This window comes from Ochotona princeps, chromosome Y, assembly GCF_030435755.1.
Source record: "Ochotona princeps isolate mOchPri1 chromosome Y, mOchPri1.hap1, whole genome shotgun sequence".
NCBI classification, from domain to species: domain Eukaryota; kingdom Metazoa; phylum Chordata; class Mammalia; order Lagomorpha; family Ochotonidae; genus Ochotona; species Ochotona princeps.
Genome location: NC_080866.1, coordinates 626,347 through 653,977, shown reverse-complemented (window position 1 = coordinate 653,977; position 27,631 = coordinate 626,347). Strand labels below are relative to the sequence as shown.

The window sequence follows — 27,631 nt, the reverse complement described above, 5'->3', positions numbered from 1 at the left end:
CTTTGGATGAGCACCACCAAGATGTGCAGCTTAAGGATTGTAGGCAAATGTAAACAGAACTCCATTTCTGCACATAGCATTAATTAATACACAGTATTGTATGTGACTGAAGCTAACTGCTTTAAGATAAATTTTCTGCCTCGACAAACACCAATATTCCTCCAAGTTGTTTAGAAGTATCATTAGGGCAGGTCAACTTTTTTGTGATGTCGTATGATGTGCTGGTTCTTTTCTGAAGGTCTTCGGAAACCCTTCTTGCAGTACTCACATCGGTGAGGATAGTCTTTTGTATGAATGGAAATAACATGCCGTTTAAAGCCTGAGGCGTCTGTAGTGCTATATTCACAGTACTCGCACCGATACACTTTCCTGCCACTGTGTGTCTTCATGTGGTTTTTAAGCTCATTCTGTTGGTTAAATCCCTTTCTACATCTCTTACACCTAAATGGAAGATCCTTTGTGTGAACTGAGAGAATATGGCGACTCAGAACAAACGGATCTGCAATCTTAAAGTCACAATGTCTACATTGGTGCATTTTTTTAACTTTGTGGGCAGCCACGTGTCTCTTAAGTTCTGAAGGCCTGTGAAAGCCTTTATCACACATGTCACACTTGTGGGGGTAGTCCTTTGTGTGAACCGAAATAATGTGTCGTTTCAAATCACTTGAGTTTGAGCTCTTATGGTTGCAATGCAAACACTGGTGTGTTTTGCTTTCTTGGTGGGTAACAGCATGTTGCTGCACTTCTTTGGTATTTGGGAACGTCAGAAGACAAATGTCACACTTAAATGGCATCTCTTTACTGTGCTTAATTTTCACATGTGTTTTCAAGTTAGAAGAGTCTGCAGACTTATATTCACAGTACTGGCACTCGTATGGCTTCTCACCAGTATGGATTCGCATGTGCTTTCTTAGCTCTGATGGGTGACGGAAGCCTTTACCGCATTCCACGCAAATGTGAGGGAAATTTTTACTGTGGACTGCCAAAAGGTGGCGATTCAATAACCCTTGTTCAGCTGTCTCATATTCACAGAATTTGCACTTGTGCATTTTGTTGGCTCCTTTTTCCTTATGCACCATTTTGTGAGTTAACAAAGCCCCGGCATGAGAGAAATGCTTCCCATACTCATCACATTCGATGGTTTTCTCTGTCTTGCTGGCTAGCTTGTGGCTTTCCAGGTGGTTATGTAAATTTATTTTCTTGTTTGTAATGTAGTCACAGTCAGTACAGCGGTACTTCTTGATAAGGTACTCAGGATGGTTTTTCATGTGCCTTTTCAAGAAACCCCTGGATTTAAATTTCTTCCCACAAATAACACAAGGATAAACAGTCAAGGGTTGTCCATCAGGACCAATGATAATTGCTAAGAAAGCAAAAAAAAAAAAAAAGATTTGCATGAGTAATTAAGACAATTTGTTTCTCCAAAATGTCAACATGCTCTAAACATTATTGGGAAAACACACCTAAGTTATGATCAGCCTGTCGCTTGCAGCTGAGTAATACAGAGAACTTGTCCTGCTAAGAATAAAAATGTAGAGGAAACCATTTCTCAAATATAGCGTAATGTTTCTGCTTAGATCATTTCAGATAAAATTTAGGCTGACAATAGCATTTAAGTGCATATATATATATAAATCCCATATATAAATACATACAAAACCAATCCAGGAAAGTCATATATTCTGTGAGCATTTAAGCAATTAGGACTCTGCTCCTCTATAAATTATGCTTGCTTTCTGATATGTTTGTTTAAATTCATTTGTGAAAACATTTTATAAATGCATATCACTGAATCACCACATATTTTCATTTCTTTCCTTCAAATTGTGACTTCTTCTGCTTCTTCATCTACAAAAATCATTCATGAATATCTTTGAACTCTGAAAACTGTATTTTCAAATTGATACGTAAAAGCACATGTGGTCTGGTGGCTAAATGCCATTCCTTGTACCACTGTGAATATATACTAGGGTTTTATCTGAAAACTCACTGTGCCCTGCAACATTTGTGCCCTCACCTGTTTGGTACTGCCTGGAATCAGGTCTTCTCCTTTTCTTTGTTTTTTGTTTAGCCAGTCTGCCGAGGCTAGCCGACTCATCTATGTGCAAGAGGGCACTGGCAGTGCCATTCCGGTTTTCAATCCCATCAGAATTATTGCCTAACAATATGCATTAAGAAAAAAATGATGCAGTATTATAAATTACAAAGAATTAGGAATTCTTTACAACTACAACAGTAAGACATGATACTCATGAATGACAGAACTCCCTGTTTTTAGGTGATGGGCTTTATGGGCATGTTTATTAAAGCATGACTATGGGAAACGCCAAGCTTCCAAATATAGCAGCACCCTTGTCCCACAGATTCCTGTATACATTCCAAACCATGAAGTCACAAGCTAGGTAAAGTCAAAGTCAAATTGCACATATGTCCTATGTACTTCTTGCACAAAATTATGAACAAAAGAAACAGAGTAACAAAGGAAACTGATTAACTATGTATTTTTCCTCTACTTTTGCTTAAATCACCCAAATCAACTTCATATTTCTGAAGTCATAAAAGTACAGAAGTTACCTACTAACTATAAACTGCTGTTCAAGACTCACCGTAAGCTGCTGCCCATGCTACTGGCAGGAAGGTTTTGATTTCATTGCCATCCATTTGTTGTTCATGTGCAGCAGCAGCAGCTGCGACAGCAGCATCTTCCTCCCCTACAATCACTTCCACATATACTTCATCAGCAATTTCAGCAGCATCTACATAGAAAATTAAAAATCTTTTGTGAGATTTATAGTGCTAATACAGGAAAATATATAGTAATAATAAGGCAGTAAATGTTCAACATTACTCAATTTGTGTGTGTGTGTGTGTGTGTGTGTGTGTGTATTTTACATTACTTGAAAGTAGACAGATGATCAGAGTCCTGTCTACTGCCTTATTCTCCAAACTCCTGTAACATCTGAAGCTTGCAAGCTGAGGCTGGGAACTCAAGCCAGTCTCCCATGCGGAGTAGCAATGGGCCAATTATTCGAATGCCACTTGCTGCATCCCAGGGTGAGTGTTAGCTGGAACTGGGAGTGAAGGCAGGCATGGAACTTAACTGAGGGACTTGGATTTGGGACTCTACTGCCTTACTGCTAGGCCAAATGCTTGCCCCATAACTTATCTTTAAAGCAACAATCTAAAGCTTTCAACAACAACCCCTCTGTCATCCCATGCAGCATTACAGCATGATTGCTAAAATTGTAGTGTTCGTTTCCTCAAACAGTGGATAAACCAAGAAAACTGAACAGAAAACAGATAACAATCTCCCACAAAAAGGCCACCTGCTTACTTAAATCTTCATCTTCTTGCTGAGAGTCATCAACAGTCACATAAACCATCTTTTCCCTGGGAACATGGACACTGTTGTTCTGATCAAGTAGCTCGATTCCACGATCATTTTCAGGCTCACTCTCTACAATGTCGACAGTTCCACCTTTCAGGGCAAAAGACAGTTCCAAGAATTTATTCCAAAATTTGTTTTAACCAGTTTCACTTATTACCTTTCACTGTATTCTTATATGCACTTTTTTTCATACATTAAAAGTAAGTCTCGGAGTATCAGAAAAGATTTTAAATTTTCTACTTGAAATAAACAACTACTAACATTAAAAAAGCTAACAAAATTAATCAAATACTTGGAACAGGAAATACAAAATGCTTAAGTTTCCTCTTACCTAGGTCATCCTCTCCAGTGTCAGCTTTAAAAATGTAGACCTTGATCACTTCTGGGCAAGTGCCATCTACTTTACAAGGATTCATTTCTGACTCTGCATCCATAGGCAATCCAGAAGGACTATCATGTTCTACTTTACCAGCATCATCTACTAAACAGGGGGGGAAAAAACCTAAATAATAACAGTAGACATTTAAGCAAAATAATGTTGAAGTCTTTCTGCAGGAACAATTATTTAGGTTTACATGAAAGTGTTTGCTCTAACCAAGACAACATATAGATGTACATTTCACAAAAATTATTGTCAAAAGACACAAAAGAAAATACTTGACTTTCTTTTGTTCGTCTAACTGAAAGCAGCCCTGTGTGTCAGGTATCTGTAAAGAACTTGCAAGCGGGCCTGGCACAGTAGCCTAGCGCTTAAAGTCCTTGCTTTACACACACAGGGATCCCATACGGGTGCGGGTTCATATCCCAGCCTCTCCATTTCCCTTCCAGCCCCCTGCTTGTGGCCTGCGATGTCAGCAGAGGACGGGCCAAAGCCTTGGGACCCTGCACCCATGTGGGAGACCCAGAAGAAGCTCCTGGCTCCTGGCTTTGGATTGGCTCGGCTCCAGCCATTGCGGCCATTTTGGGAGTAAGCTAGCAGACTCAGGATCTTCCTCACTGTCTCTCCTCCTCTCAGTAAGTCTGACTTTCCATAAATAAATAAATAAATAAACAAACAAACACATAAATAAAGTTCTTACAAGCAATATCTTAAAACCAGCAGTCATAACACAAATATTTTATTAGCATCACCTCTACTTTGTTACATCTAAATATAACTTGATTTTATCTGCTTCTGTTGAATCACAGTTTTTTTTAAAAGATTTATTTATTTTTATTACAAAGTCAGATATACAGAGAGGAGGAGGAGAGACAGAGAGGAAAATCTTCCGTCCGATGATTCACCCCCCAAGTGAGCGCAACGGCCGGTGCTGCACTGATCGAAAGCCGGGAACCAGGAACCTCTTCCGGGTCTCCCACGCGGGTGCAGGGTCCCAAGGCCTTGGGTCATCCTTGACTGCTTTCCCAGGCCACAAGCAGGGAGCTGGATGGGAAGTGGAGCTGCCAGGACCAGAAATGGCGCCCATATGGGATCCCGGCTCATTCAAGGCGAGGACTTCAGCCGCTAGGCCACGCCGCCGGGCCGCTGAATCAGAGTTTTAAAGACTAAAACCCGTGGCTGAAAGAATGGTACAGTGCAGTGAAACAACATAAACTGATTTAAAACTGTAGAAATGAAGAACATGTAAGCTTCAGAATAGGATTTTCCCAAGTAAGAAAGTATTTCTGAAAATGCTAGTAACAGCTACCTTTAACATGGCATCTTCAAATTTTGTCAAACACACGAATGCCCATACGTGGAACTGCACTGAAATGCAATTTTCAATATTAAGCTTGTGTAAGAATTCCTTTTCTTAAAACTGGTTCCTATAATTTGCCTCTCCATCTTCATAAATTTGCCTATACTTTTAAAACCAGACTGTTGCTAAGGTTTGCTTATTGTTACCCATCTTAGGAACAAAGATGTATTTATCTTTGTTCTCATAACACTATGGTAGTAAACACTTATAAAACAAAGATTCTGTAACTTGATTTTTCTATACTACTTTCTAAAAGGCAATACTGCTCCTTTTCCTACCAAGTGAAATACAAATTGCAGTCAAGCAACTGAAATCTTCCCCCACATTTCATATCCCACTTGTCCCAATTTTGACTTTTTTTTAATGTTTTAACTTTACATTAAGAGATTTTATTATTGAGATGGATGGCACAACTTCAACCCACAACGAAAATTCACAAGCTTTGTTTTCCCTACATGTTATCAGAAAAGCAATTTACTCATCCCATAAAACAGACTTTGCCATTAGGCTCTTCATCACATCCTCTCTTTACTTTTTCAACGTATTTATTGATCCATTACTTTTCAGGGCTACTTCTATCTGCAAACAATATTTTCCTCCTCCCTGGAGCCAATAATAAAAAACACACGACTTGAGCTCCTTCTCCTTTACACAACTATTTATCCAATTATTCACACCGCACATTTCCTAAATTCAAGTTAATCAGGTTTTTAATGCTTAAGATTATTAATCATAACCTTTCATTAAGATTACTAACTGAAATAACTTAAAATGAATTCACAATTCTCAACTGACTAGCTCTTTCACTGAAACTGATATGTCTGCCTGACTCTTTCTTTCCTGAGTTTAGGGTCTATATTAATAACTTCAGTTTGCAGTTGGTGAGGTATCCCTGCAACAAACTCAGAAATCAAAGCTCTTGTTGAATATAGTTATTTTTTTCCTAAAACACTAGTGCTTAAATAATTTACTTATTAACTAATTACTTGTGTAACATAATACATAAGTCAGTCACCATGAGGAAATAGGATCTGTTTTGATCACAAGTCTGTAACATTGCCATGACACTAGTAACTATCCAGCATTCATTTTAAGGACAGTGCTCATGTATACCTGTCTACAAAGCAAAAAGAACACGTTGAAAAAAACCCTGTGAAGAAAATATTTTAGGAAACATGAGGTTCAGCTTTGTCTTTTCAATTGGTAACAGAAGTGAAAATGGTCCAATTCACATACTGTACTACCCAGATATTTTTGTTTTGGATACCTACTTTGTTAGGTAACCTTGGTTTATGCAAATATTTCACCTAATGTGGTATTAAAAAAAATCAGTACCTACCTTTTTACCAGTTTCTGCAGTCTCAACTGCCTTCCATATAGTTCTCTCCCTCTCTCTTTTTTTAAACCAATAAATTTCAAGCAGGACTACCACTCAAGAATATTAAAATTTTAAAAATCCTACCATTCGACTGTTTGAATTGAGTAAGTTTAGCGGGCATAAAATGGTTAAATCACAGATGCCTAGAATACATACAGTGTTCTATTGTTTTGCTGTTATTTCACACAGATATCACTGTAGTTAATTCACTAATCTAACTGTAATTATTATGGTGCAGTTTTATCAAACTATCAATTTGTAATTAGGATAGGGAATTGCCTCCACAGATTCTAATCATGCTTACAACAAGATGCCCATAAAATTCAACATCCTACAATGCAAAATATGCAATTAAGTGTTTTCAGAGAATTTATGTAGTTGACAGGAGCTATCATTTTCTAATTTCAGTATATTTTCATTGACTTTCCCACTTCAAAAGAATTTCTTTCAGAACCAAACATCTGTTGATCTTGCAATATACACCCATCCATCTATTTGCTTAAAAGAGAGAATAACTGAGTGAAAAATGGAAAGAGTAGAGGAAGACAGAATGAAGACTCTTTTTCTTAACAGTTTGGAGGCTTTTCATGTTTTTAAAGGTTTATTTATATTTCTTGTAAAGGCAGATCTGTTCAGAGAAAGAAGGAGAAATACAGAGCAGGTCTTCCATCTGCTAGTTGACTCCCCAAATGGCCGCAAGAACTGACGCCAAGTCAATCCACAGCCAACAGCCAGAAGCTTCTTCCAGGTCTCCCATGTGAGGGTCCCAAGGCTTTGGGTCTGCCCTCTACTGCGTTCTCAGGCCACAAGCAGGAGCCGGATGGATACCACAAGTAGCTGGGACACAAACCAACACTCACATTGACTGCCAGTGCTACAGCGTGAAGGACTAGACTGTTGAACCACCGCACTGGTCCCTGGTTAATTTGACTTCTAAGGCACAAAACATTCAGAGTGGACCTGGTGTGGTGGCCTAGTGGCTGAAGTCCTCGCCGTGAACGTGTCAGGATCCCATAAGGGCGCTGGTTCTAATCCCGGCAGCCCCACTTCCCATCCAGCTCCTTGCTTGTGGCCTGGGAAAGCGGCAGAGGATGGTCCAAAGCCTTGGGACCCTGCACCCGTGCGGGAGACCCAGAAGAGGCTCCTGGCTCCTGGCTTCGGACTGGCTCAACTGCAGCCATTGCAGCCACTTGTGGAGTGAACCATCAGACGCAAGATCTTCCTCTCTGTCTCTCCTCCTCTCTGTATATCTGACTTTGTAATATAAATAAATAAATACATTAGTTAATTAATAATAGAAATTTAAAAAAAAGAAAAAAACATTCAGAGCTAGGTAAGGCTGAAGTCAGCCACTAAGAGTTCGTTTTGGGTTTTATCCAGAGGTACCAGGTGCCCAAGCAGCTGGGAATTAGAAAAAGCTTACTTATTTGGGGGATGGAGAGAGCATGGGAAGAAGAAAAAGATTTGCCACCCATGGCTAGGTACTCTCTAAATACCCACAGCAGGTTGTGAATTAGAATATGTTAATTTAAAAAAAGTGGGTAAAAAACAGAATCACATGAATGTAGAGAGCACACTTAAAAATTCAAATTGCAAGCACTACAGAATCGATATCTGTGAACTAAACAAAGCTGTGGCCAATCATGCACGGGTTAATGAACCAGCAAACACAAGGAAGAAAGCTGGCATCCCACAGAAATAAAGAACACAGGTTAAAACCTGTTTTAGGGCTGCTGTTGTGGCGCAGGGTGAGGCTGTTCCTCGCTAGCAAGCCTAGAAAAGCAGTAAAAGATGGCCCAATTCCTTAGGTAGCTATACCCATAAGGCAGACAAGATGGAATTTGGGGATCCCAGCTTTGGCCTAGGCTAGCTCTTGAAGCATATATATAAATCGCCAACCATCTTATCTATAAACTATTTGGAAAAAAAGATGTTGCTTAAATTCCAAAAGTAAAGGTTTACTTAAAAATTTACTTTAAAGGGAAACATGGCAATGAGATGAACAAGGGCAGCAGTCATCATAAAAAGACATATTCAACGTGAATGTCATTCATGTGTTATAATTCCTGTTACTAAAAGATCCAGACACGCATCTCATGACTTCATTAACATCAGTCCTTTTTCATTCTTTATCTTTCTCATCTATTTCCTTCTCAAGCATAAATAACTTTATACCTTTTCACTTAAGTATGGCTCATTTTACCAGGGAATATATGAAACTAATCTTAATTTTACAAAAGCCTAAAGAAAGAAAAATTTATTTTTGAAAGAAAGCTTTTATAAACACCTGAGCTCTAAGACTTACAGGAAATCATAAGGTAGTCCTCACAGTTGCCTTTATCATCTTCCTGGTCCACCGGGATCCCACTGGCATCTAAGATTGCTTCAGATGCACAATCTGCTACCAATATTTCTTCTGAAACTATGTCGGTGGTTAGAGGATCAGTGATGATTTCTGCTTGTACTACACTATCATGTACTATATGTTCAATGTGTGCAACAGCAGACACATGAATAGATTCACTTGTCAAAACATGTCCGGGCTTAGACAATGAGGCAGAAGTAATATCAGAACCTAAAACATCATCTGGGACTGGGCATTGTGCTAAAGAAACTTCTTTGGCTACATCCGAGTCAAACATTTGCTCAGGAATGATGACACTTTCAGATATATTTGCTTCCTCTAAGATATGTGAGCAGTGCACATCCTCTGTAACAACATCTTCAATAACATCTTGGATTACAACTGAGTCTGGATCATCCGGAGCAAAGTTATGCACAGTTATGTCTGAATTAGAAACAAAAACAGTTTCTTGAACTTCCACAACAATTTGGTCACTATCCATGTGTGCTGCATCAGGTCCTTGAAAAAAATTAAAATGACAAATTTCAGGAAAATATGCATCACTATCTGAAATAATGTAAATAATACTATTTCACGTCTATCAGAAAATATGCTACCTCATTAATGTTCCTCGCATAATAAAAAACATTAAAGAAAAACAGAACCCATTTTAATTTGCATAAGAAAACAAAATTTTAACCCATGCATTTCACTTGGCTTACATTAACAGTTAGCAGATAAGTATCAGCAAAAGAAAACACTTGCAAGTAGTCACACAGAAAGAAAAAAATTGGGGGTGGACTCTTGAAACACTTAACAGCATAAAAGAATTCCTAGGACACTAAAAGGAAAACACATTACTCATCACAAATTCAGAAAATATAGCACTTTTTTTCCTTTACAGTACATTTCACTGTTCTCATTTCCAAATCTTTGGTCACTCCTATATCCTTCTTTTCCCAAATTGCTTTACTTGTCCCGCCTTTTTAAATTGCAATGTAGCCTTTACGATTCTGGAAATTGAAAATCATCCCTTTCATCTAAGACATACAAAGATAAGGTCAGAACATAAAAATAGTAATTGGTTACAAAGCTAATTTGCGGGATCTGTGTAGTGGCACAACAGAAGAATCTCTGCCCTGCAGTACCAGCATCCCAAATGTGAACTACTTCTAGCTTTGGCTGCTCCACTTCTGATTCAGCTCTCTGCCTTACGTTGCCTCTGCCTTAAGCAAGCAACAGAGGATGGATGAATCAAGTCCTCTGGGGCCTTACACCCACATGGGAAATCTGGAGGAGATCCTGGCTCCTGGGTTCAGATCAGCTAAGCTCTCTGTCCATTCTGGCCATTTGGCAAGTGAATCAATGGACTGAACATCTTTCTCTCTGTGTCTCCTTCTCTCTGTAAAAGTCACCTTTCAAAAATAAAAACAAATCTTAAAAAAAAATACTAATTTTTCAGTGAAAATTCATTGAGGATAGTTGGGACAGAACCTATTCTAAATTCTTTATCGCCATCAAGCCTCCTCCTTCTAGGATCGTAGGACCAATTATTTCCTTAGGATAAACATACATATAAGCTTTGTAATTGTAAAACCTCCCCAATCTAAGGCTACCAGACAATGACGACATAAAAGTAGAGGAAAGAACAAATGAAAAGTCCAGTGATACAAGCAGATTTAATCAAGTTCCCATATTTTACACTGCATGTGATGTCTAACTGAAATATTTAAAATAAACTCCTCTACTTCGAACAAAATACATCTATCCTATCAAAAAGGTAAAATTATAATAAATAAAACCAATCAGGCATCATGGTTCTTTAGCAAGCAGCAAATACTGAGACTTAATACCAAAACTATTCAGGTGATGTCAAACTTCTACGTCTAATTCATACTAGATGAAATTCATCAGATGCCTAATCTAAAGACTGGTTAGGTCTTCTAAGAAGCACACAGCTTCTTGTTCAACAAGAACAGAAGCAGTAAAATCTAGGAAGTCTTCAGTGTCAAATATTACTCATTTGAAATACAGAAATAGCAACGAAAGAAACTTTCACAAAATGATGTGTACCCAGTGTTTACAATACAATCTAGAAATTTGCAGACATGAACCTGAAAACAGTTAGAATGGTCCAAATTAAGATTATCTGCTAGCACTGTAAGCCCTGGCAAGTCATTTAAACTCTGGGTTTCAGTTTCTTCTAAAGTAGGACCACAATATCAGCCATGCACACCATCCAGAACTGTGCGTCCTAAAATCTATAATGAGAGCTTTCATTACTATTTTGCACATAAAAATGGAGACCCTGACAGATGAAGCAACTTTCTCAAAGACAAACACTCTAAGTGATATCACGACTAAAAATGTTACTAGTTCTTCAATCTACCAATTAGCTCATTATCAAATTAAGCTGAAAAGGACTTGATTTTTTTTCTGCAAAGAACTTGTATTTCACCATTTCTTTATTAGCATTTGCCATTATTAAGCCACAATTAGCAACTGCAAGCAATTTGTTAAACACAAAAGTTTTAAAAACTCCTTTGTTTCCTGTGGAAATTACTCCTTCTTTATATTGCTAATATGGTCACTTAAAATTATTCAAAGTCTACCTTGAAACTGTAACTATTTTGAAATACAAAACATGGAAACACAGTCCTAATCTCAAGCCTCCAGAATATCATTTTCTTGGTGCCATGATTAATCTGAAATTGTGGAAACATTTTTTCTATTGTTAGAATTGTATAAAGTAGCTCTTACGTTGCTTGTAAATGAGCTAACATGTCATTTGCTTGATGAAGAGGCTCCTTTTAGGAACATGTTAGAGTTGTAGACAGAATAGGGTTAAATGCAGAGGAGCTTGGAATTGTACTTTATCTCCTGAGCAATGAAGATCTGAGAAATGATATGACATAGTTGTTATTTTAAGATGAACACGCACAGAAGCTAAACAATGAGAAAAACAGTTTAACTGAAACAAATTAAGAACTAGATAACATAGTAAGGAACATGTAATAGGAACTAGCATGAAGAAAAACAGCATGTTAAGTAGAATTTTCTTGCCAGGCCCTCTTGCCCTTTCAGCCTATATCATGCCTAAGCAATGTCCATGCTTTTATTTCTGATGCCTGTGAGTACAATACACTACTAAGGCTTATCACCACAGGTTTAGCAGGAATTATTTAGCTTATAAAATCTTAAAATAGATTATTTTGAATCATCTGGAAAGGCCAAGTCTGATCCATTTAATCTTAAATGAAGAACTTCCAATGGCTCACGTTGGAAAGTTGAAGTGGAATAATACAGCTCAGAGATTTTAGGTCCAAAGGATGATTTTAGGTCCTATTTTTCATGGATGGAAGGAGTCACACAGGAAGTATGTGAAGAAACACTGACAGTCACAAAAGCAAGTCAAATCTCTGGCCAACAGCCATCAAATCGGGAGCTCATGAAACCACAAGGAATCATATTCACTTAACCATCTCAATTACCTTGGCTTTGGGTTCATTTCTCAAGTACCAAGAAAAAAATGCAACTCTAATACTTAGCATGCAGATATGAGAAACCTGAGGTAAGTGACCAAGCCAAAATATGACAGATCTCTGACCAATGGAAACTGAGACAGAAATCTCATTACCTTAAACTGCTAAGCTGATGGTAACATTTAAAGGAATGCAAACTTTGGTGTTAAAAATGGATAGCTACTGCACAAACACTTAAAAATGCAAAGAACATGCTGACATGATACTCCACATAGGAGAACCAAAAAGCTCAGTCAAGAGACTACTGGAACTCATAAGAAACTTTGGCAGGGTGGTAGGATACAAAATTAATGAACACAAATCAGTGGCACTAGTGTACACAAATAATTCTATGACTGAGAAAGAAACAGTAAGTACAGTCCCTTTAAAAATAGCAGGGAGGAATCTTAAATATTTAGGAATTAAGCTAACTAAACATGTGGAAGAACTCTATAATGAAAACTATAAAACATTTAAAAAGGAAACAGAGGAAGACTTTTGAAAAACAGAGGACCTTACCATGTTCCTGGATTAGTAGGACTATCATCAAAATGTCCATAGTACCAAAAGTAATATACACATTCAACACAATCCCAATCAAAATCCCAAAAACACTGTTCTCAGAAACAGAAAAGAAGATACGAAAGTTCGTGTGGAAACACAAGAACCACGAACAGTCTGCTTAGAAAAGATGACAAAAGCACAGGCAGGCAAAGACAAAAATAAACAAATGGGACTATATCAAACTAAAAAACTTCTGTACAGCAAAGGAAACTGTTAACAAAGTGAAGAAGCAACCAACAGAATGGGAGAAAATTTTTACACACTGCACAAGTGATAAGGGACTAATATCAAGGATTTACAAAGAGCTTCAGATCCCAGAGAGGGTAAAAAACATAAAAATCAAACAACACAACAACAACAACAACAAAGGGCAAATGAAATGAACAGAGATTTTTCAAAAGAACAGATTCAAATGGCTAACAGACAAAGGAAATGATGCTCAGGCTCCGAGCCATCACGTAGATACAAATGGAAACCACATTGAGGTACCACCTAACTCCAGTGAGACTGGCCTACATTCAAAACTCAACTAACAATACCTGCTGGCGTGGATGTGGGAAGAAAGGCACCCTTTATCACTGCTGGTGGGAGGGCAGGTTAGTACAATCGCTGTGGAAATCAGTATGCAGAGTACTTGGAGAATTGCAACTAAACCTGCCATATGGCTCAGCTCTCAGCTCCTAGGAATATACCCAAAGGAAATGCAAACTGCATGTGAGAAGGGGATCTGTAATCCTATATTTACCTATACTTACAGCAGCAGCACAATATACGATAGAAAAGACACTGAAACAATCCAGATGTCCGTCCAAAGAGGAGTGGTTAGAGAAACTGTGGTACATCTACTCCATGGAATATTATTCATCCATTTAAAGACTGAAATTGCACCATTTGCAACTAGATGGTTCCAACTAGAGATCATAATGCTCAGCGAAAAAAGTCAATCCCAAAAAGACAAATACTGTATGTTCTCTCTATTCTAAGAAAGCAATCATGTAAATTGGAAGTATATAGTGATGGAGTAATAGAGACTACCATACCCAGATCTGAAGACACAATGTAACATGCATCCCTACTTTCAAGTCAAGGACGGACTCCCAATGAAACTGCTGGACATAGTTAGACAATGAGATGATGACAGACTGATGGAGTTATAACTCCTTATGAAGGACTATACTATTGTAACAATATGGGGAAAGCCATCCAGGGTGTGCTGAAATTTGGGGAGGAAGAATTTCAGACTCTATAGAATTGTATCATAAAGTTCAAAATTAAAAATAAAACTAAAAATGCAAAGTGATTTTGGGACCGTTCTGGCTCTGCCTGCAATACTCATCCCATATCGGTGTGTGCAGCCTTTTCTACTTCTGATGGATCGACCCATCTACCTGCCAATGGCCTGAGAAAGCTGTAGAGGATGCCCCAAGGCTTTGGATCCTGAGCCAACTTAGGAAATCCAGAAGAAGCTCATGGATCCTCGCTTCTCACTGACTCAGCTCCAGCCACTGAGGACATCTGGGGAGTAAACCAGTAAATGGGAGACATCTCCTTCCCTCTCCCTCTCTTTTTCTCTGTAAATATGTCTTTCAAATTAAAAGAAAATCTTAAAAAATGTGATTTTGCAATCATGAAACTAAGAAAAGCCTAGTTTCTATTTCCTTTTGTTTGTACGCTTCCTCTCTTGGGAAATGAATGACTCGGAGCTCCAGGATGACAATGATCTAGACTGTAATCCTACTGACGAAGGAAGTGACTCAACTGACAAATGGACTACCAGTTTTAAAAAGAACTCTCACTGCCACAGCATTTGCAATTTAGCTTAGAGAGTTCTGGTTTTCCTTTTGCTTCTTTTTTTCTAGGAAAAAAAATTCCAAGAGAATAAACTTTTGAATATTCATCATCACTGAACTTAATAAACTGAACTTACAATTAAAAATAAAAGCCTAGATTCATTTGAACAGTGCACTAGTAGTGTACTCTGCTGCTAAGCACACTGACGAACACTTAGAGAATTTAAACCATGGTGCTAGTGACGGTTGCACTGAAAATTAGGAACATTTTATTAGAAACTGAGAAAAGCCATTTTGGTTACATCACTATAGGTTTAAGAAAACTCTGTTATGTGATCATATGGAAAGTGTAACTTGTAGCAACTCTGATATATAATTTAGGGGATTTCAGCCAAGTTTTGTAAAAAGCTTCTTGACACAAATTCAAGAAAAAGAAATAATGGTAATTTCTATCAAGCCCCCCCCCCCAAATGAAATGCACTTGGGAAATTCTGAGGCTATTAAGAAAGGGAAGAAAAGGTGAAATTTAGAAGATTCTTTGAATCACAATGCGACCAGAGAGTCAGTGGCTGGGATCTTGCTGAGGGGGCTGCATCAGCCCTTTTCTCTGCCTTGCTTGTTGGGCTTTAGCAGAATTCAAAATGGCTGGCAGTAAAGCTAGGAAGGACCCTAGGAAGGATTTCGGAAACTCCAAGACAAATGCAGTTTCCCTCTTGCAATTCCAGGTGGGCTGCACTCATCAACAACCTGAAATCTAGCCATGGATGTGTGGGTGTGAATCCTACTGCGTACAGTGCAGCCACGCTGGAAGTATGTCATTGCAGAGGTACCTAAGCTGGTGGGAACTGCACCAAAAGACTTCAAGGTAAAGCGTATTACCCCGTGTCACTTGCAACTGGCTATTCATGGAAATGAATAACTTGACTCTCTCATGAAGGCCACAACTGGTGGTGGTGGTGCCATCCGACACATCCACAGTCTGACTGTGGACAATACAAGAAAGAACAATACAAGACTAAAGCATGCCTGTATTCCTTATTACCTCAGGACTTTCAGTACTATACCAACTGTGCAGTGTTGGTGATTCCAAGCAGAGTACATCTCTATGAAAAACACAGTTTTGCCTTTTTGCAATCCTATTTGAGCAAATCAGAAGTTTTATTAGCTTTCCAACCAACCAAATTTCTGCATTCAAGTCTCAATCATATTTACGTGGAACTGTGACTTCAAAAGAGCTATTGATTTTGATGTAGTGGGTTTTGATTGATTTGACTGTTTTTAAAAAACTGCCTGGATTTTAACTGTAATTATAGTAAGTTACAATGGCAACCATTTGGTTTTGTACCGACATTATTTCTACCCACATGTATAAACCCAATAAAGGTCATTTCCCAAAGGGAGAAAAAAAAGTTCTTTGCCAGGAAAAGATTGGGAAAAAACCAAGGAAGATTTAAAAAATTTTGTCTCCATGCACAAAATTAAAATATGACTCACAAAAACCACAATAAAGGTGTCCAGCATGAAACACTGGACAACTCAATCAATTCAAAATAAAACAAAATAAAATAATAACACAAATGAAAATCTCTTTCAAAACAAGCAAAAACTATAGCTTAAGTGCCAATTAAATGCAACAAAGTCTTCAGAGATTTACTCTAAGAAAACTGCTGGTTTGAAGCAGAGGATATATATTATGAAAAAAAAAAGTTTGACTCCTGAAATTCTAGGATCAAGGAAAAGGCTGATAGCTTACTATATCTGATGAAAAAAGCAAAGAAAACAGAGCACACAACTGACTATTCTCAGGTTGTAAAACTTGAGAAAGTCCACCTAGATAGATTTGACAGTTTCTTTACACTAGTGACTGAATGCTTCCACAATTTACCAACCTTGGACCAGATACTCAGAAGCATCTGACTTTGTCAGGTGCAAATAAGTGTTCATTGCTCTGGGGTCAGAAGGTGGATAATAACTGCGATTTATATTATATTATATTATATTATATTTTATTATATTTTATATATAAATTATTATTAAGCATACATTAGTAGTAGTAGTGTATGTATTGGTGAATGTATAATAAGTGTATAGGACTTATATTATACATAAAAATTGTTTATGTAGAATATAATATAATGTATAATATAATATATACATAAGGGCTTATACACTTAAAAATAACTTACATCTAAAATATCACAGAGACTTGATTAAGACAGGCACTGCTTAAGAGTTCCAAATGGCAGATCCGGCGTGATAGCATAGTGGTTAAAGTCCTCGCCATGCACGTGCCAGTATCCCATATGGGTGCCAGTTCTAATCCCAGCGACCCCGCTTCCCATCCAGCTCCCTGCTTGTGGCCTGGGAAGCAGTCGAGGATGGCCCAAAGCCTTGGGACCCTGCACCCGCGTGGGACACCCAGAAGAGCTAGCTCCTAGCTCCTGGCTTTGAACTGGCTCAGCTGCAGCCGTTGCGGCCGCTTGGGGAGTGCACCATCGGAAGGAAGATCTTCCTCTCTGTCCTCCAAATGGCCAATTTTAGAAAAGGATTTATTGCTAAGAATCCTGTAGACAAGTCAATGTATTTACATTTAGAAAACACATTCTAAAAACCAGAATATACACAGTGATGACACAACTGGGCCTCCAAAGATGCCTGAATTCTAATCTCTAACTCTTGAAATGTAACATGGTCAGGCCCAAGAAATTCTGCAGATGTCGTAAAGGTAATGTTTTCATGACAAAATAACCTCTTTAATTTCACTTATTATAAACATTTTGAAGTACATTTGTTTAAGCAGCCAAAATAATAATAATAATAATAATAATAATAATAATAATAACAGCAACAACAATAATAATCTTTTGGGTCTAAAGTCAGGGATATGTGGTGGAAAGGAAAATAAATAAGATTCAAAGGATGAAAGGGATTTCAGTCACTGTAGCTAAACAAAACCACAGGCAAAGCACGAGAAGGAATTTAGAGGTTAACCTGTTGAAGCAAAGAGTATCCACCAGTTGACAACTGCAGGGCATAAGCAAAGAATATCTCCATCTTAAAACTGCAAGGACTACATTTTGGAAAAAGTACAACTATTATTAGAACTGCATTCTCTTTCAGAAGCACTGAGCAAGGAAGAAGGCACTGCAGAAAAACTTGTTTCTGAGCTTGTGAAGCTCTACACACAGAAATCAGTTTAAACTAGCACTATGCCTGTCTTTCTGAGTCACAAAACTGTAATATATTTGCCTTGTTTTAAGTCTTTAAACTATGGAAAGGTGGTCTTCTAGTACAGAAAACTAACCTTTTGAAAGCACTTTGGAAGGAAGAACAGATAAGATGCAGCTATGTACTGAAAAGTAAAATAATAGCATTACAGTACAATTTTGACACTGATACAGTACAAATAAGATTATGCTAGGAGTTTTAGGCAGGTCAGTGAATCTAAATAAAATTTAGTATCAGATGTAACAGTTCCACCTCTTGACAATCTCCTACTATGGCAGATGTGGACTGACAAAAACCAGAAACAGTTATACCTATTCCATCAAAACATGTGTTTGCCTCTTGCGGCTGCAATTCAAATTTATCTTCGTCCATGGTCGTTAATTATCATTAGTCACAGCTCCTACACCTGGGAATAAAATGTATACCAAATGTTAATGTTATGGAACAAAAAACCCTTAATATCCCAATTTTTACACAGTTGAAAAGTTCACATTTGTATTAGCAAACTACATAAAAAGGGAACAAATTGATTTCCAGTGGTTTATGGGTTAGCCACAAGAAAGATCGTTAATAGGCAGCTTCCATAAATGCAAATACCTTCAGTATTCAGCTTAATAAAGTCAGCTTATTCATATTAGAAGACAGAACATTTCTCCCAGAAGATCCCTTGCTGCCCAATCTCTGCATAATGCAATGGCTCTGCTGAAATGCACTTTGTAAGTTATCAAAGGCTCTTCTGCAATAATTATAAGATCTTTAAATTAAGTATGGTCTCCAAACTTCCTACAAGAAACTGAAACTATAAAAAAAAATTGATGACTATAAACACTATGGGGATTTCCAAATACTCAATGTACATATAAAACATTTTTTTTTTCTCTGAACCATAGGTACCGGTTAAAAAGTGCTAAACTTTATTTCACATAATTTAAGATAAAAATCCTACATGTATAATATGTAGGATAAGCAAGAGTCCTTTACGGCTGCCATTACAATGCATGCACACAAGAACCAATTCTGTCTTAGATAGCAAGGTATTCATTCAGCTTACTAATAAACATTTCTAAGTACAATTTCTGATCTATTGTTTAAAAGGCAGAGAGTAGGGGGAACAGGAACGAAGCGCAGAAAGATTTTATTTCCTTGCAAGTATTGCACAATCTTTCTCCTTTTCTTTCTTTACTTCTTCATCAATTTCCCCTAGGCCTGACTAATAAATAGCCTTCAATAACCCTTTACAGCTAAATTTCCCCTTTTCTAAATTTCCCCAACATCAAGGATCAGACGATATTTTGCTGAGCTTCAGAAAAACAAATCAGCACTTGTTTTTGCCTTGGGCATTCTTTCATAAAAAAAATCCTTATCCTTATAGTCTCTGAGCCACGTGTCCTCCTCCATCCCTTCCTGCCTCTTGAATATCTCTTGTCCCTCCCCGTGGATTTTGTGTGCCGTGTGCTTTGTTTGCAGACCTCTGTTTACAAGAGTTTCTTCTTTTATGATAATCATTTTCTTATGCATCTTACTTTACCTGATTAAAATGAGTATTAGTTCAAACACAGAAGAAGAGTGTTTCTAATGCAAACAAAATTATATCAACCTTTTATTTAAGAAAATAGTTAAGGTTGGGGCTACCCTGGCGGCTCAACAGGCTAATCTACTGTCTACAACAGCAGGTACTCCATATAGGTGCTAGTTTGTGATCCCAACTGCTCCACTTCCTATCCAGCTCCCTGATCGTGGCCTGGGAAAGCTGCAGAGGATGTCCCAAAGCCTTGGGACCTTGTTCCTGCATGGAAGACCCAGAGGAAGCGCCTGGCTGCTGGCTTAAGGATCAGCTCAGCCCCAATTTGAAGAGTGAACTAATGGATGAAAGATCTCTCTGTCTCTCATCAATCCTACAACTCTGTCTTTCAAATAAAAATAAATCTTAAGAAAAAGAAAATAGGGCAGGTGTTAAGACACTGTCGGAGCAGGTACCACCTAACATCCTGTATCTGAGTATAGGTTGCTATTTTCAAGCTACTTGATGTGCCCAAGTGAAAGATACCCATGTTTGAGACTCAGATGGAATTCCTACCTCCTAGACATAGCCTGGCCCAAGCCCTGGCCACTGAAGCCATTTGATAAGTGTTCAGGTGGAGGAAGAACTCTTTCTACCCTATCTCGTCTTACTTTGAAACAAGCAAATCTTTTTTGTTTAAAACAAAAGTACTTAATGACATAATCAAGGTTCTCCTGGCCTAAATAACCTAACGTTTGCCTGCAACTCCTCATTTTCCCAGTAGAGTTGGTATTCATTCACAGAGTCTGCCTTCACTCTTTGGATAAATAGTATTACCCAATGTTTGTACAAGATCCTAAGTCTAAGTCTCTATTTATTCTGATTTTCTCTACCTCAAATTCTTCTCTGTACCATCTGATCTTCACTTATCCCTTATTTTCCCTTGCTCCCATCAAATGCTGGGGATACCTACTCCTCCGTGAATTTCCAATGTGCTTCATCCTTTTCCTTTTGCTTTGTGTCTATTACCTCTGCATGTGTTAATTTTCAAATGTTAATAATTGTATGGACTTTAAGTTAATGTTCAAGTGACTAACACAATTGTGATTCATTTAATGAATTTCAACTGGAGACAGTTTCAAACAACAGAGGTTTTATGGTATTCAAAGCACTTCACATAAAAAAAAAATGTCCTTGCACTATATCCAGGTGCACATGGAGGATATGGCAGACCACAGGAACCTGCAGACGACACCTGGCACCACAACAGAGGAGGAGGATAGAACACATCAATCAACTACCCCAGCCACGTGTTGGCAGTGAAAAGCTGGGAAAATGGAGACTCTGAAGTCAACTATGTCAGCCACTGGATTCTGGAGAGATTTCATCATGCTTGGAGTGGAGGGATTGGCAGCAATTCAGAACTGTTGAACAATCAGAACCACTAGAGCAATAACCCTGAAGCATGCCTGCCCTACATCGGGAACCCTGGGATGGGTGGGTGGCTGGGTGGGGTTTCTCCCTTTATCTCCCCCTCGACCCCAGATACAGAAAAAAAAAAAAAGAAAGAAAGAAAAAGAAAAAGCAGAATGTGGACACAACGGTCTTATCCACTTTGCTGTAGGCCTTGACCCTCTGTGCCCTAATCAACTATGTGAAGATTATCAAAATAAAATCATAATAATAATTCTTAAAAAACCCGTTCTTGGAGAAAATATTACAAATTGGACAGATGGAGTCCCTGATGCTCTCTTCCACAATGAATAATAAAAAACAGAACAAAACAACAACAAAGAAAGAACCATTGCATTATCAGGTAACATGGAAGACACGGAAGGCTGTAAAGACATGGAAACCTTGACTGCCAGCATATGAAGGAGCATTAAGCCAGCAACTGACTCCCCTGGTTGGGAGGACTTCATTGTGGAAAGGTTGCATTGGAGCATGCCAGCAGACTTCCACTGCTAAAAATGCTAGATTTATGAGCTGTTCTGCTGTGAACACAAGCTGGGAGCCAGTCTGAGGATTTATCTGGAATCATTAGTACTTTTGCTTTAGAGATAGCACTACTAAAACTGTTTCTCCCAGATTCTACAATTCAAGTGGCTGCGGCATGGTGCCATATTAAGAATAAAAACACTTTAGAACACATACTGACTTAGAGGACAAGAATCTTTGCACATCCGCTCCTCCAAATATTCATTACTCAGCACAAATTTCAATAGCTTCACAAATCCAAATAGACCTAGCATTGCAGGTATGACCGAGTACTTGAGTCCATGAAGTGCCCTGAAATACAGGAGACAAATAGGTTCAGTGGGAAAAAAATACAGCATAATGCTGGGTGATACCCCCAAGACCTGAGGAACCAATATGCATGCCCTTGAACCTGGATCAATCCCTCCAATGCTCCTAATCTGATGTTGGAGGCATCCATAGTACATGTTTCTGCAGTCCATGCCCTCAGTCACTGCACACTACAAATGTGTTTCCTTGGAGGGACCTAAAGACATTCCAATCATGAGCCTCACGGCCAACAGCACTGACCAATACAAGTGAAGAATGGATCTACCCTAGGATACCTCTGTGGTCATTGCGGGGGGGTTCTAGTCAACAGTAAGGCTCATCTTGAAGGTAGCAGATGAAACATCCAATACACTCCCACTTCCTGGTGCAATTACTTGCCTGAGTGATCACACGCTACCCCTACAAACCCCTACATCAGCTTTAGGTTTCTAATTTGTCTAGGAGCTCAACAGCCTCTACCACACAACACTGAACACATCAAGTCCAAACTCACTGATGAAAGCTAGAGAAGCTATAGACTACACTGTAATACAAAGTGGAGCCAGGGTCAAGATTCTTGTATCAACACTCTAAGAGACAAACATCAGAAGAAAGCCATAGCATATACTTTGGAAAACAGAGAGTGAATATCATCTGCCACTTCCACAAAAGCAATTGTAATCAAACAACAACATCCAAGAGAACGGATGGCTCAAGTGGCATCTACTGAGCACTCCAGACAACTGACAAAACATTTAATAAGGAACTCAAAAGAATGATTAGAAGAATAAAATTAAATAAAAAATAAGTTGGAGAATCTAATGAAAAGAGAAATTCAGTGTAGAAATCATGAAAAAGAATAAAAAATCTTGAATTGGATTCAAGGTAACCATCTCAGAACTTACACAGATGTCAAACTACCATCCTCCTACACCTACAATGTCAGGGTATACTTAAATAGCAGAATGATGGAAACATGATTGTTTATGAATTTATTATTCCAATAACATAGAGGAAGTCAGTGCAGGAAGAGAAGGAAGAAAAATACCAGAGCCTTTGTACTCAACCATAAAAACTAATCAATCAGTTAATCAAAACAGAAATGATAAAAAAAAAAAAGCTTGCAAATGTCTTTCTAAAATTTCAACTAATAATGACAGTAGCAATAATAAAAGCAATTTATTCAATAATATAAATCCTGGCTATAAGTTTAAAGAAAAAAAAAATCTGAGTTTGAAGGCAACTATACTGAAATATATCATCAAAGAAAGAAAAAGTTTTTCAACTAAAAAGGAAGAGGAAGGCTTCTATGATATCATTTAAACCCAGTTTTCAACCTTGTCAACCCACAAAAATATAGAGGAGGAAAAAAATCGTAATAAAAATAGATGAAATTTCTCTAATCTTGGGAAAGATTAAGGAATCCAGCTACAGGAAATGTGAAAGACACAAGCTAGATTTAAACAGAAAAGATGCTCAACATGACACAGTATTAAAACAGTCTGGCGTACAAGAAAAGAAATCTAAAAACAACAGGAGAAAAGTCACGTCAAAAAAGAACTCTTATTGGACTAACATTACTGAGCAGAAACCTAATAGGACAGTACCGTCTTCTACTGAAAGAAAAAAAAAAAGAGCCATGTTCAGCAAAACTATCTTTCATATATAAATGAAAGAGAAGATAGTCCCAGACAAATCTGAGGTAGTTCATCACCACCAAGAGGAATCTAACAAAATTTGCTCAAGAGTGTTCAATTCAGAAGTGAAAAGAAGTTACAGGGCCCAGAACGATGACTGAGTGGGAGTCCATGTCACCAATAGGAATACATGGACTGAATCTTCAGGTTCCTGTTTTGTCCTGCTCCAAGCTCTCGTCCTTTGGGGAGTCAACCGGAGGATATCTTTGTCTATCTGTTTGCCTTCCAATAGGAATAATAATCACCATCACTTGAAAGAGAATGGATTATTTCTCAAAATGCAAAATAATAATAACAACAACAACAACAACAACAACAATAATAATAATAATAATGGCTGCTTGCAATTACATTAATTACATTTAACTTTGGAGTGTTGGGTTAAGCTCACCTGCTGTACTGCAGCCACTAGCAAACGAAATTGAGGTCTGAATGTTTTAATGCAAATGTAATACAACTTTGGTACAAACTCATGAATAAAACTTTGGCACAAACTCATAACTTTGACATAGAGCAACTGTTGCACATGTGGTCATTTGAGGAAGAAATGATAGGTAGCTTTCTATCCTGTCATTATTGTTTGCAAACAAATCTTTCTCTTAGAAAAGACAACACAGGGCCCGGCAGCAATAGCCTAACGGCTAAATCCTCGCCTTGCATATGTTGGAATCTCAAAGCCACCCCACTTCCCATCCAGTTCCCTGCTTGCACCCTGGGAAAGCAGCAGAGGATGGACTAACGCCTTAGGATCCTGGGCCCACCTGGGAGACTCAGAAGAAGCTTCTGGCTCCTGGCTTTGGATCAGCTCAGTTCCAGCTGTTGTGACTACTTGGGGCATGAACCTTCTCTCTGTAAATCTCACTTTCCAATAGAAATAAATAAATCTTAAACACACACACACACACAAATATACAAGATAATGCTGCCCACTAGCCACTCATCAATAAAAACATATATAACCTAAAAATGTAGTAGATGGAAAAACACATTCTAAACAAACAGAATCCAAGTGTGAGCTGAAGCAGCTATCCTCACATGAAAATAAAAAATGTAAAAAAGGCTGGGCTCAAGCCACAACTTGAAATGCTGGCATAGCATGTGAGTATCAGTTCAAGTCTTGGCTGCAGCCCTATCCAATCAACTCTGTTAAGGCTCTCTGAAAGGCAGCAGAGGATGGTCCAAGTCTCTGAAAGGAACCAGTAAAATCAACCAACACAGCTTAAAGATAAAATTAGCTCCCCCAAAAGAATCTGGAATTTCTGAACTGCAATGCCTAACGGAAAAAGAGGCAGAAGCCACACCATGAATGAACTTACCAATGCCTCCACATATCCTCATTGCCCACTACTGCCAGTGCCCTACCCCCTCCAAGGATCAAAAGGCTATTTCAACACCACAGTTAGTTGGTGAAGATATTGAGGTACTTCCAGATAAAGATTTTTAAAACAGGGCCCGGCAGCATAGCCTAGCGGCTAAAGTCCTCGCCTCGAACACGCTGGGATCAAATATGGGCGCCGGTTCTAATACTGGAAGCTTCACTTCCCATCCAGCTCCCTGCTTGTGGCCTGGGAAAGCAATCAAGGTTGGCCCAAAGCCTTGGGACCCTGCACCCGTGTGGGAGACTGGAAGAGGTTCCTGGTTCCCAGCTTCGGATCGGCGCAGTACCGGCCGTTGTGGTCAGTTATGGAGTGAATCATCGGATGGAAGATCTTCCTCTCCGTCTCTCCTCCTCTCTGTATAACTGACTTTACGATAAAAATAAATAAATCTTCTATAAAAAAGAGTTTTAAAGCCACAACAAGAACATGTAAGAAGTCAGTGAATATGTTATACAGGATTTAGCAGTACTGAAACAAGACCAAAATGAATTATTAGAAATAAAGAATCTGGGCCCAGCATAGCAGCCTAGCAGCTAATGTCCTCTCCTTGAATGCGCCAGGATCCCTTATGAGTGCCAGTTCGTGTTCCTGCGGCCCTGCTTCCCATCCAGCTCCCTGATTCCTGGGTGGGAAAGCAGTCGAGGATGGATGAAAGCCTTGGGGCCCTGCACCCACATGGGAGACCCAGAAGAAGCTCCAGGTTCCTGGCTTTGATCAGGGCAGCTCCAGCTGTTGCAGCTGCTTAAGGAGTACATCAGCAGATGCAAGATCTTCCTCTCTGTCTCTCCTCCTCTTTGTATTTATGAGTTCCTAATAAAAATAAAATTAAAAACCTTTAAAAGAAAAAGAAAGAATTCTATAGAAAAAGTTAAAAATGCAAAAGCAAAGTCTCCACAGAGGATTGAGTGGGACAGAAGAACTTCAGCGCTTGAAGACACAACATGTGAATGTACCACAACAAAAATCTGAAAGAGGAACTGATTAAAGCTAAGAAAACCACCAAGAATTAAGCAACACTATTAGAAGGCCAAGTTAAGGATTTGGGGTGTGCCTAAAGAAACCTAAAGAGAAGGTAGACTGAAATACGTATTCATCAAAATAATAAATGTGAACTTACTTAACATGGACAAAGAAAGAGACGGGGCACAGAACCCTAAATAGACTTGACCAGAGATGCTCTTTGCCCTGGCACATCATCATCAAGCTCTCTTTCACTGAACATAAAGATACTTAAATATGCATGTGAGAAACATCAAATTATAGTGGGACCCCAATCAGACTCACAGCTGATTCAGAGCAAACCCCTACAGGATAGATGAGATCAGAGTAACATTCCAGATCCTAAAGGAAAGAAAGGAAGGAAGGAAGGAAGGAAGAAAGAAAGAAAGAAAGAAAGAAAGAAAGAAAGAAAGAAAGGAAGGAAGGAAGGAAGGAAGGAAGGAAGGAAGGAAGGAAGGAAGGAAGGAAGGAAGGAAGGGAGAGAGACAGAGAGAGAGAGAGAGAGAGAGAGAGAGAGAGAGAGAGAGAGAGAGAGAAAGAAAGAAAGAAAGAAAGAAAGAAAGAAACAAAGAAACAAAGAAACAAAGAAAGAAGCCTGTCACTCCAGAATAATATATCAGACCAGAATAATACACCCAGTAAAGCTTACATTTGTATTTGGAAATGGAAAAAAAAAAAAAAAACTCCCAAAGGGAAAAATTAAAAAAAACTTGCCACTAATAGACTAGCCATAGAGACATTGCTAAAAGTGCTACAAAGAGAAAGAATAGCACCTACGAAATCCAAAGGTATGACTGGCGAACATCTCAATAAAACCAAAAAAGAAACTTCAATCAAACAATGCTAAACAGGACTAAATCGCTACCTCTTAGTATTAACCATGAACATAAATGGCTTACCACTTAAGTCAAATGTCACACATAGGCATACTGGATCCAAAAGCAAAGCACGCTCATCTGTTGCCTACAAGAACAAATCCTCACCAACAAAGATATGCAGACACTGAAACTCAGAGATAGGAAAATGGAGAAATGAGCTGGTGTAATCATCCTTGTATCAGATAACATAGACGTCAACATGAAAACATTTTAAAGATGAAGAAAAACACCACATAATGATTAAGTGATTCAAAAATGCCGAGCACTTAGGAACTGACAGACTAACTCAACTGGCTAATTTTCAACCTTCAAGCACCAGGATTTCATGTGGCTGCCAATTGTGATCCCGCTCCCTGCTTACAGTCTGGGAGGACGTAGGGGATGGCCCAAGTCCTTGGGTCCCTGCACCCATGCAGGAGGCCCAGAAAATGCTCCTTGCTTCTAGCTTTAGAGCAGCTAAACCAGCTTTGGTCGCTGCAGCCACTTTTTAGAGTGAGCCAGTGGATTGCAGATGTTTGCTGTCCCTCTTCTCTCCGTAAATCTGCCTTTCCACGAAAAAATAAATCAATAAACCTAAAAAAAATAAAGAAAGAAAATGCCATGGCACTTAACTATATGAAACTAGTAGTAATCGATTAAATAGAACATGTAGACTCCAATACAGTAATAGTAGGACCATAAAACCCCACTAGCATCAATGTACAGTTAGAAGACAGAATCTCAGCAAGGAAACAACAGAGCTCACGCAGACAAGAGAACTTACACGGAGTTGATTGATATCTGCAGATCCTACAAAATATACTTTTTGGGAGAATCAAGGTGGTAGAATAGGGTAAGGACACGTTTAAATGGACAGAGAAACATTTAATCAGGATGAAGCAGAGGGCACATTCCAGGAAATAGGAGAGGACAGAACAACAGCAGAAGGGTACCTGGAGA

General features: G+C 38.6%; 1 protein-coding gene across 5 annotated transcripts; it reads right to left on the bottom strand.

The window, feature by feature from the left end:
- Positions 1-122: 122 nt before the first annotated feature.
- LOC131478785 (zinc finger X-chromosomal protein-like) lies at positions 123-26,131 on the bottom strand. Of its 5 annotated transcripts, none has more exons than XM_058659359.1 (8): positions 25,933-26,130; positions 18,264-18,352; positions 8,811-9,368; positions 3,720-3,890; positions 3,335-3,478; positions 2,607-2,756; positions 2,018-2,158; positions 123-1,363 (listed from the first exon to the last, which is right to left on the bottom strand). In XM_058659359.1, the coding sequence occupies exons 2-8, from the start codon at positions 18,322-18,324 to the stop codon at positions 183-185; spliced, it is 2,406 nt and encodes an 801-aa protein (XP_058515342.1). In that variant the 5' UTR covers positions 18,325-18,352; positions 25,933-26,130; the 3' UTR covers positions 123-182. The 5 variants fall into 5 exon arrangements, with proteins under 5 accessions (XP_058515342.1, XP_058515343.1, XP_058515344.1 ...); XM_058659360.1 differs by having other exon boundaries at positions 3,720-3,869; positions 25,933-26,129; XM_058659361.1 differs by having other exon boundaries at positions 3,720-3,866; positions 25,933-26,129.
- Positions 26,132-27,631: the final 1,500 nt, after the last annotated feature.

Coding starts and splice junctions, on each gene's coding strand:
- LOC131478785 (XM_058659359.1), bottom strand. CDS start 18,324: ATGGACGAAGATAAATTTGAATTGCAGCCGCAAGAGGCAAACACATGT. Junction 9,369..18,263: donor CACATGTTTTGATGGAATAG/GTATAACTGTTT, acceptor ATTTTTTTCAAG/GACCTGATGCAGCACACATG. Junction 3,479..3,719: donor CACTGGAGAGGATGACCTAG/GTAAGAGGAAAC, acceptor TTGCCCTGAAAG/GTGGAACTGTCGACATTGTA.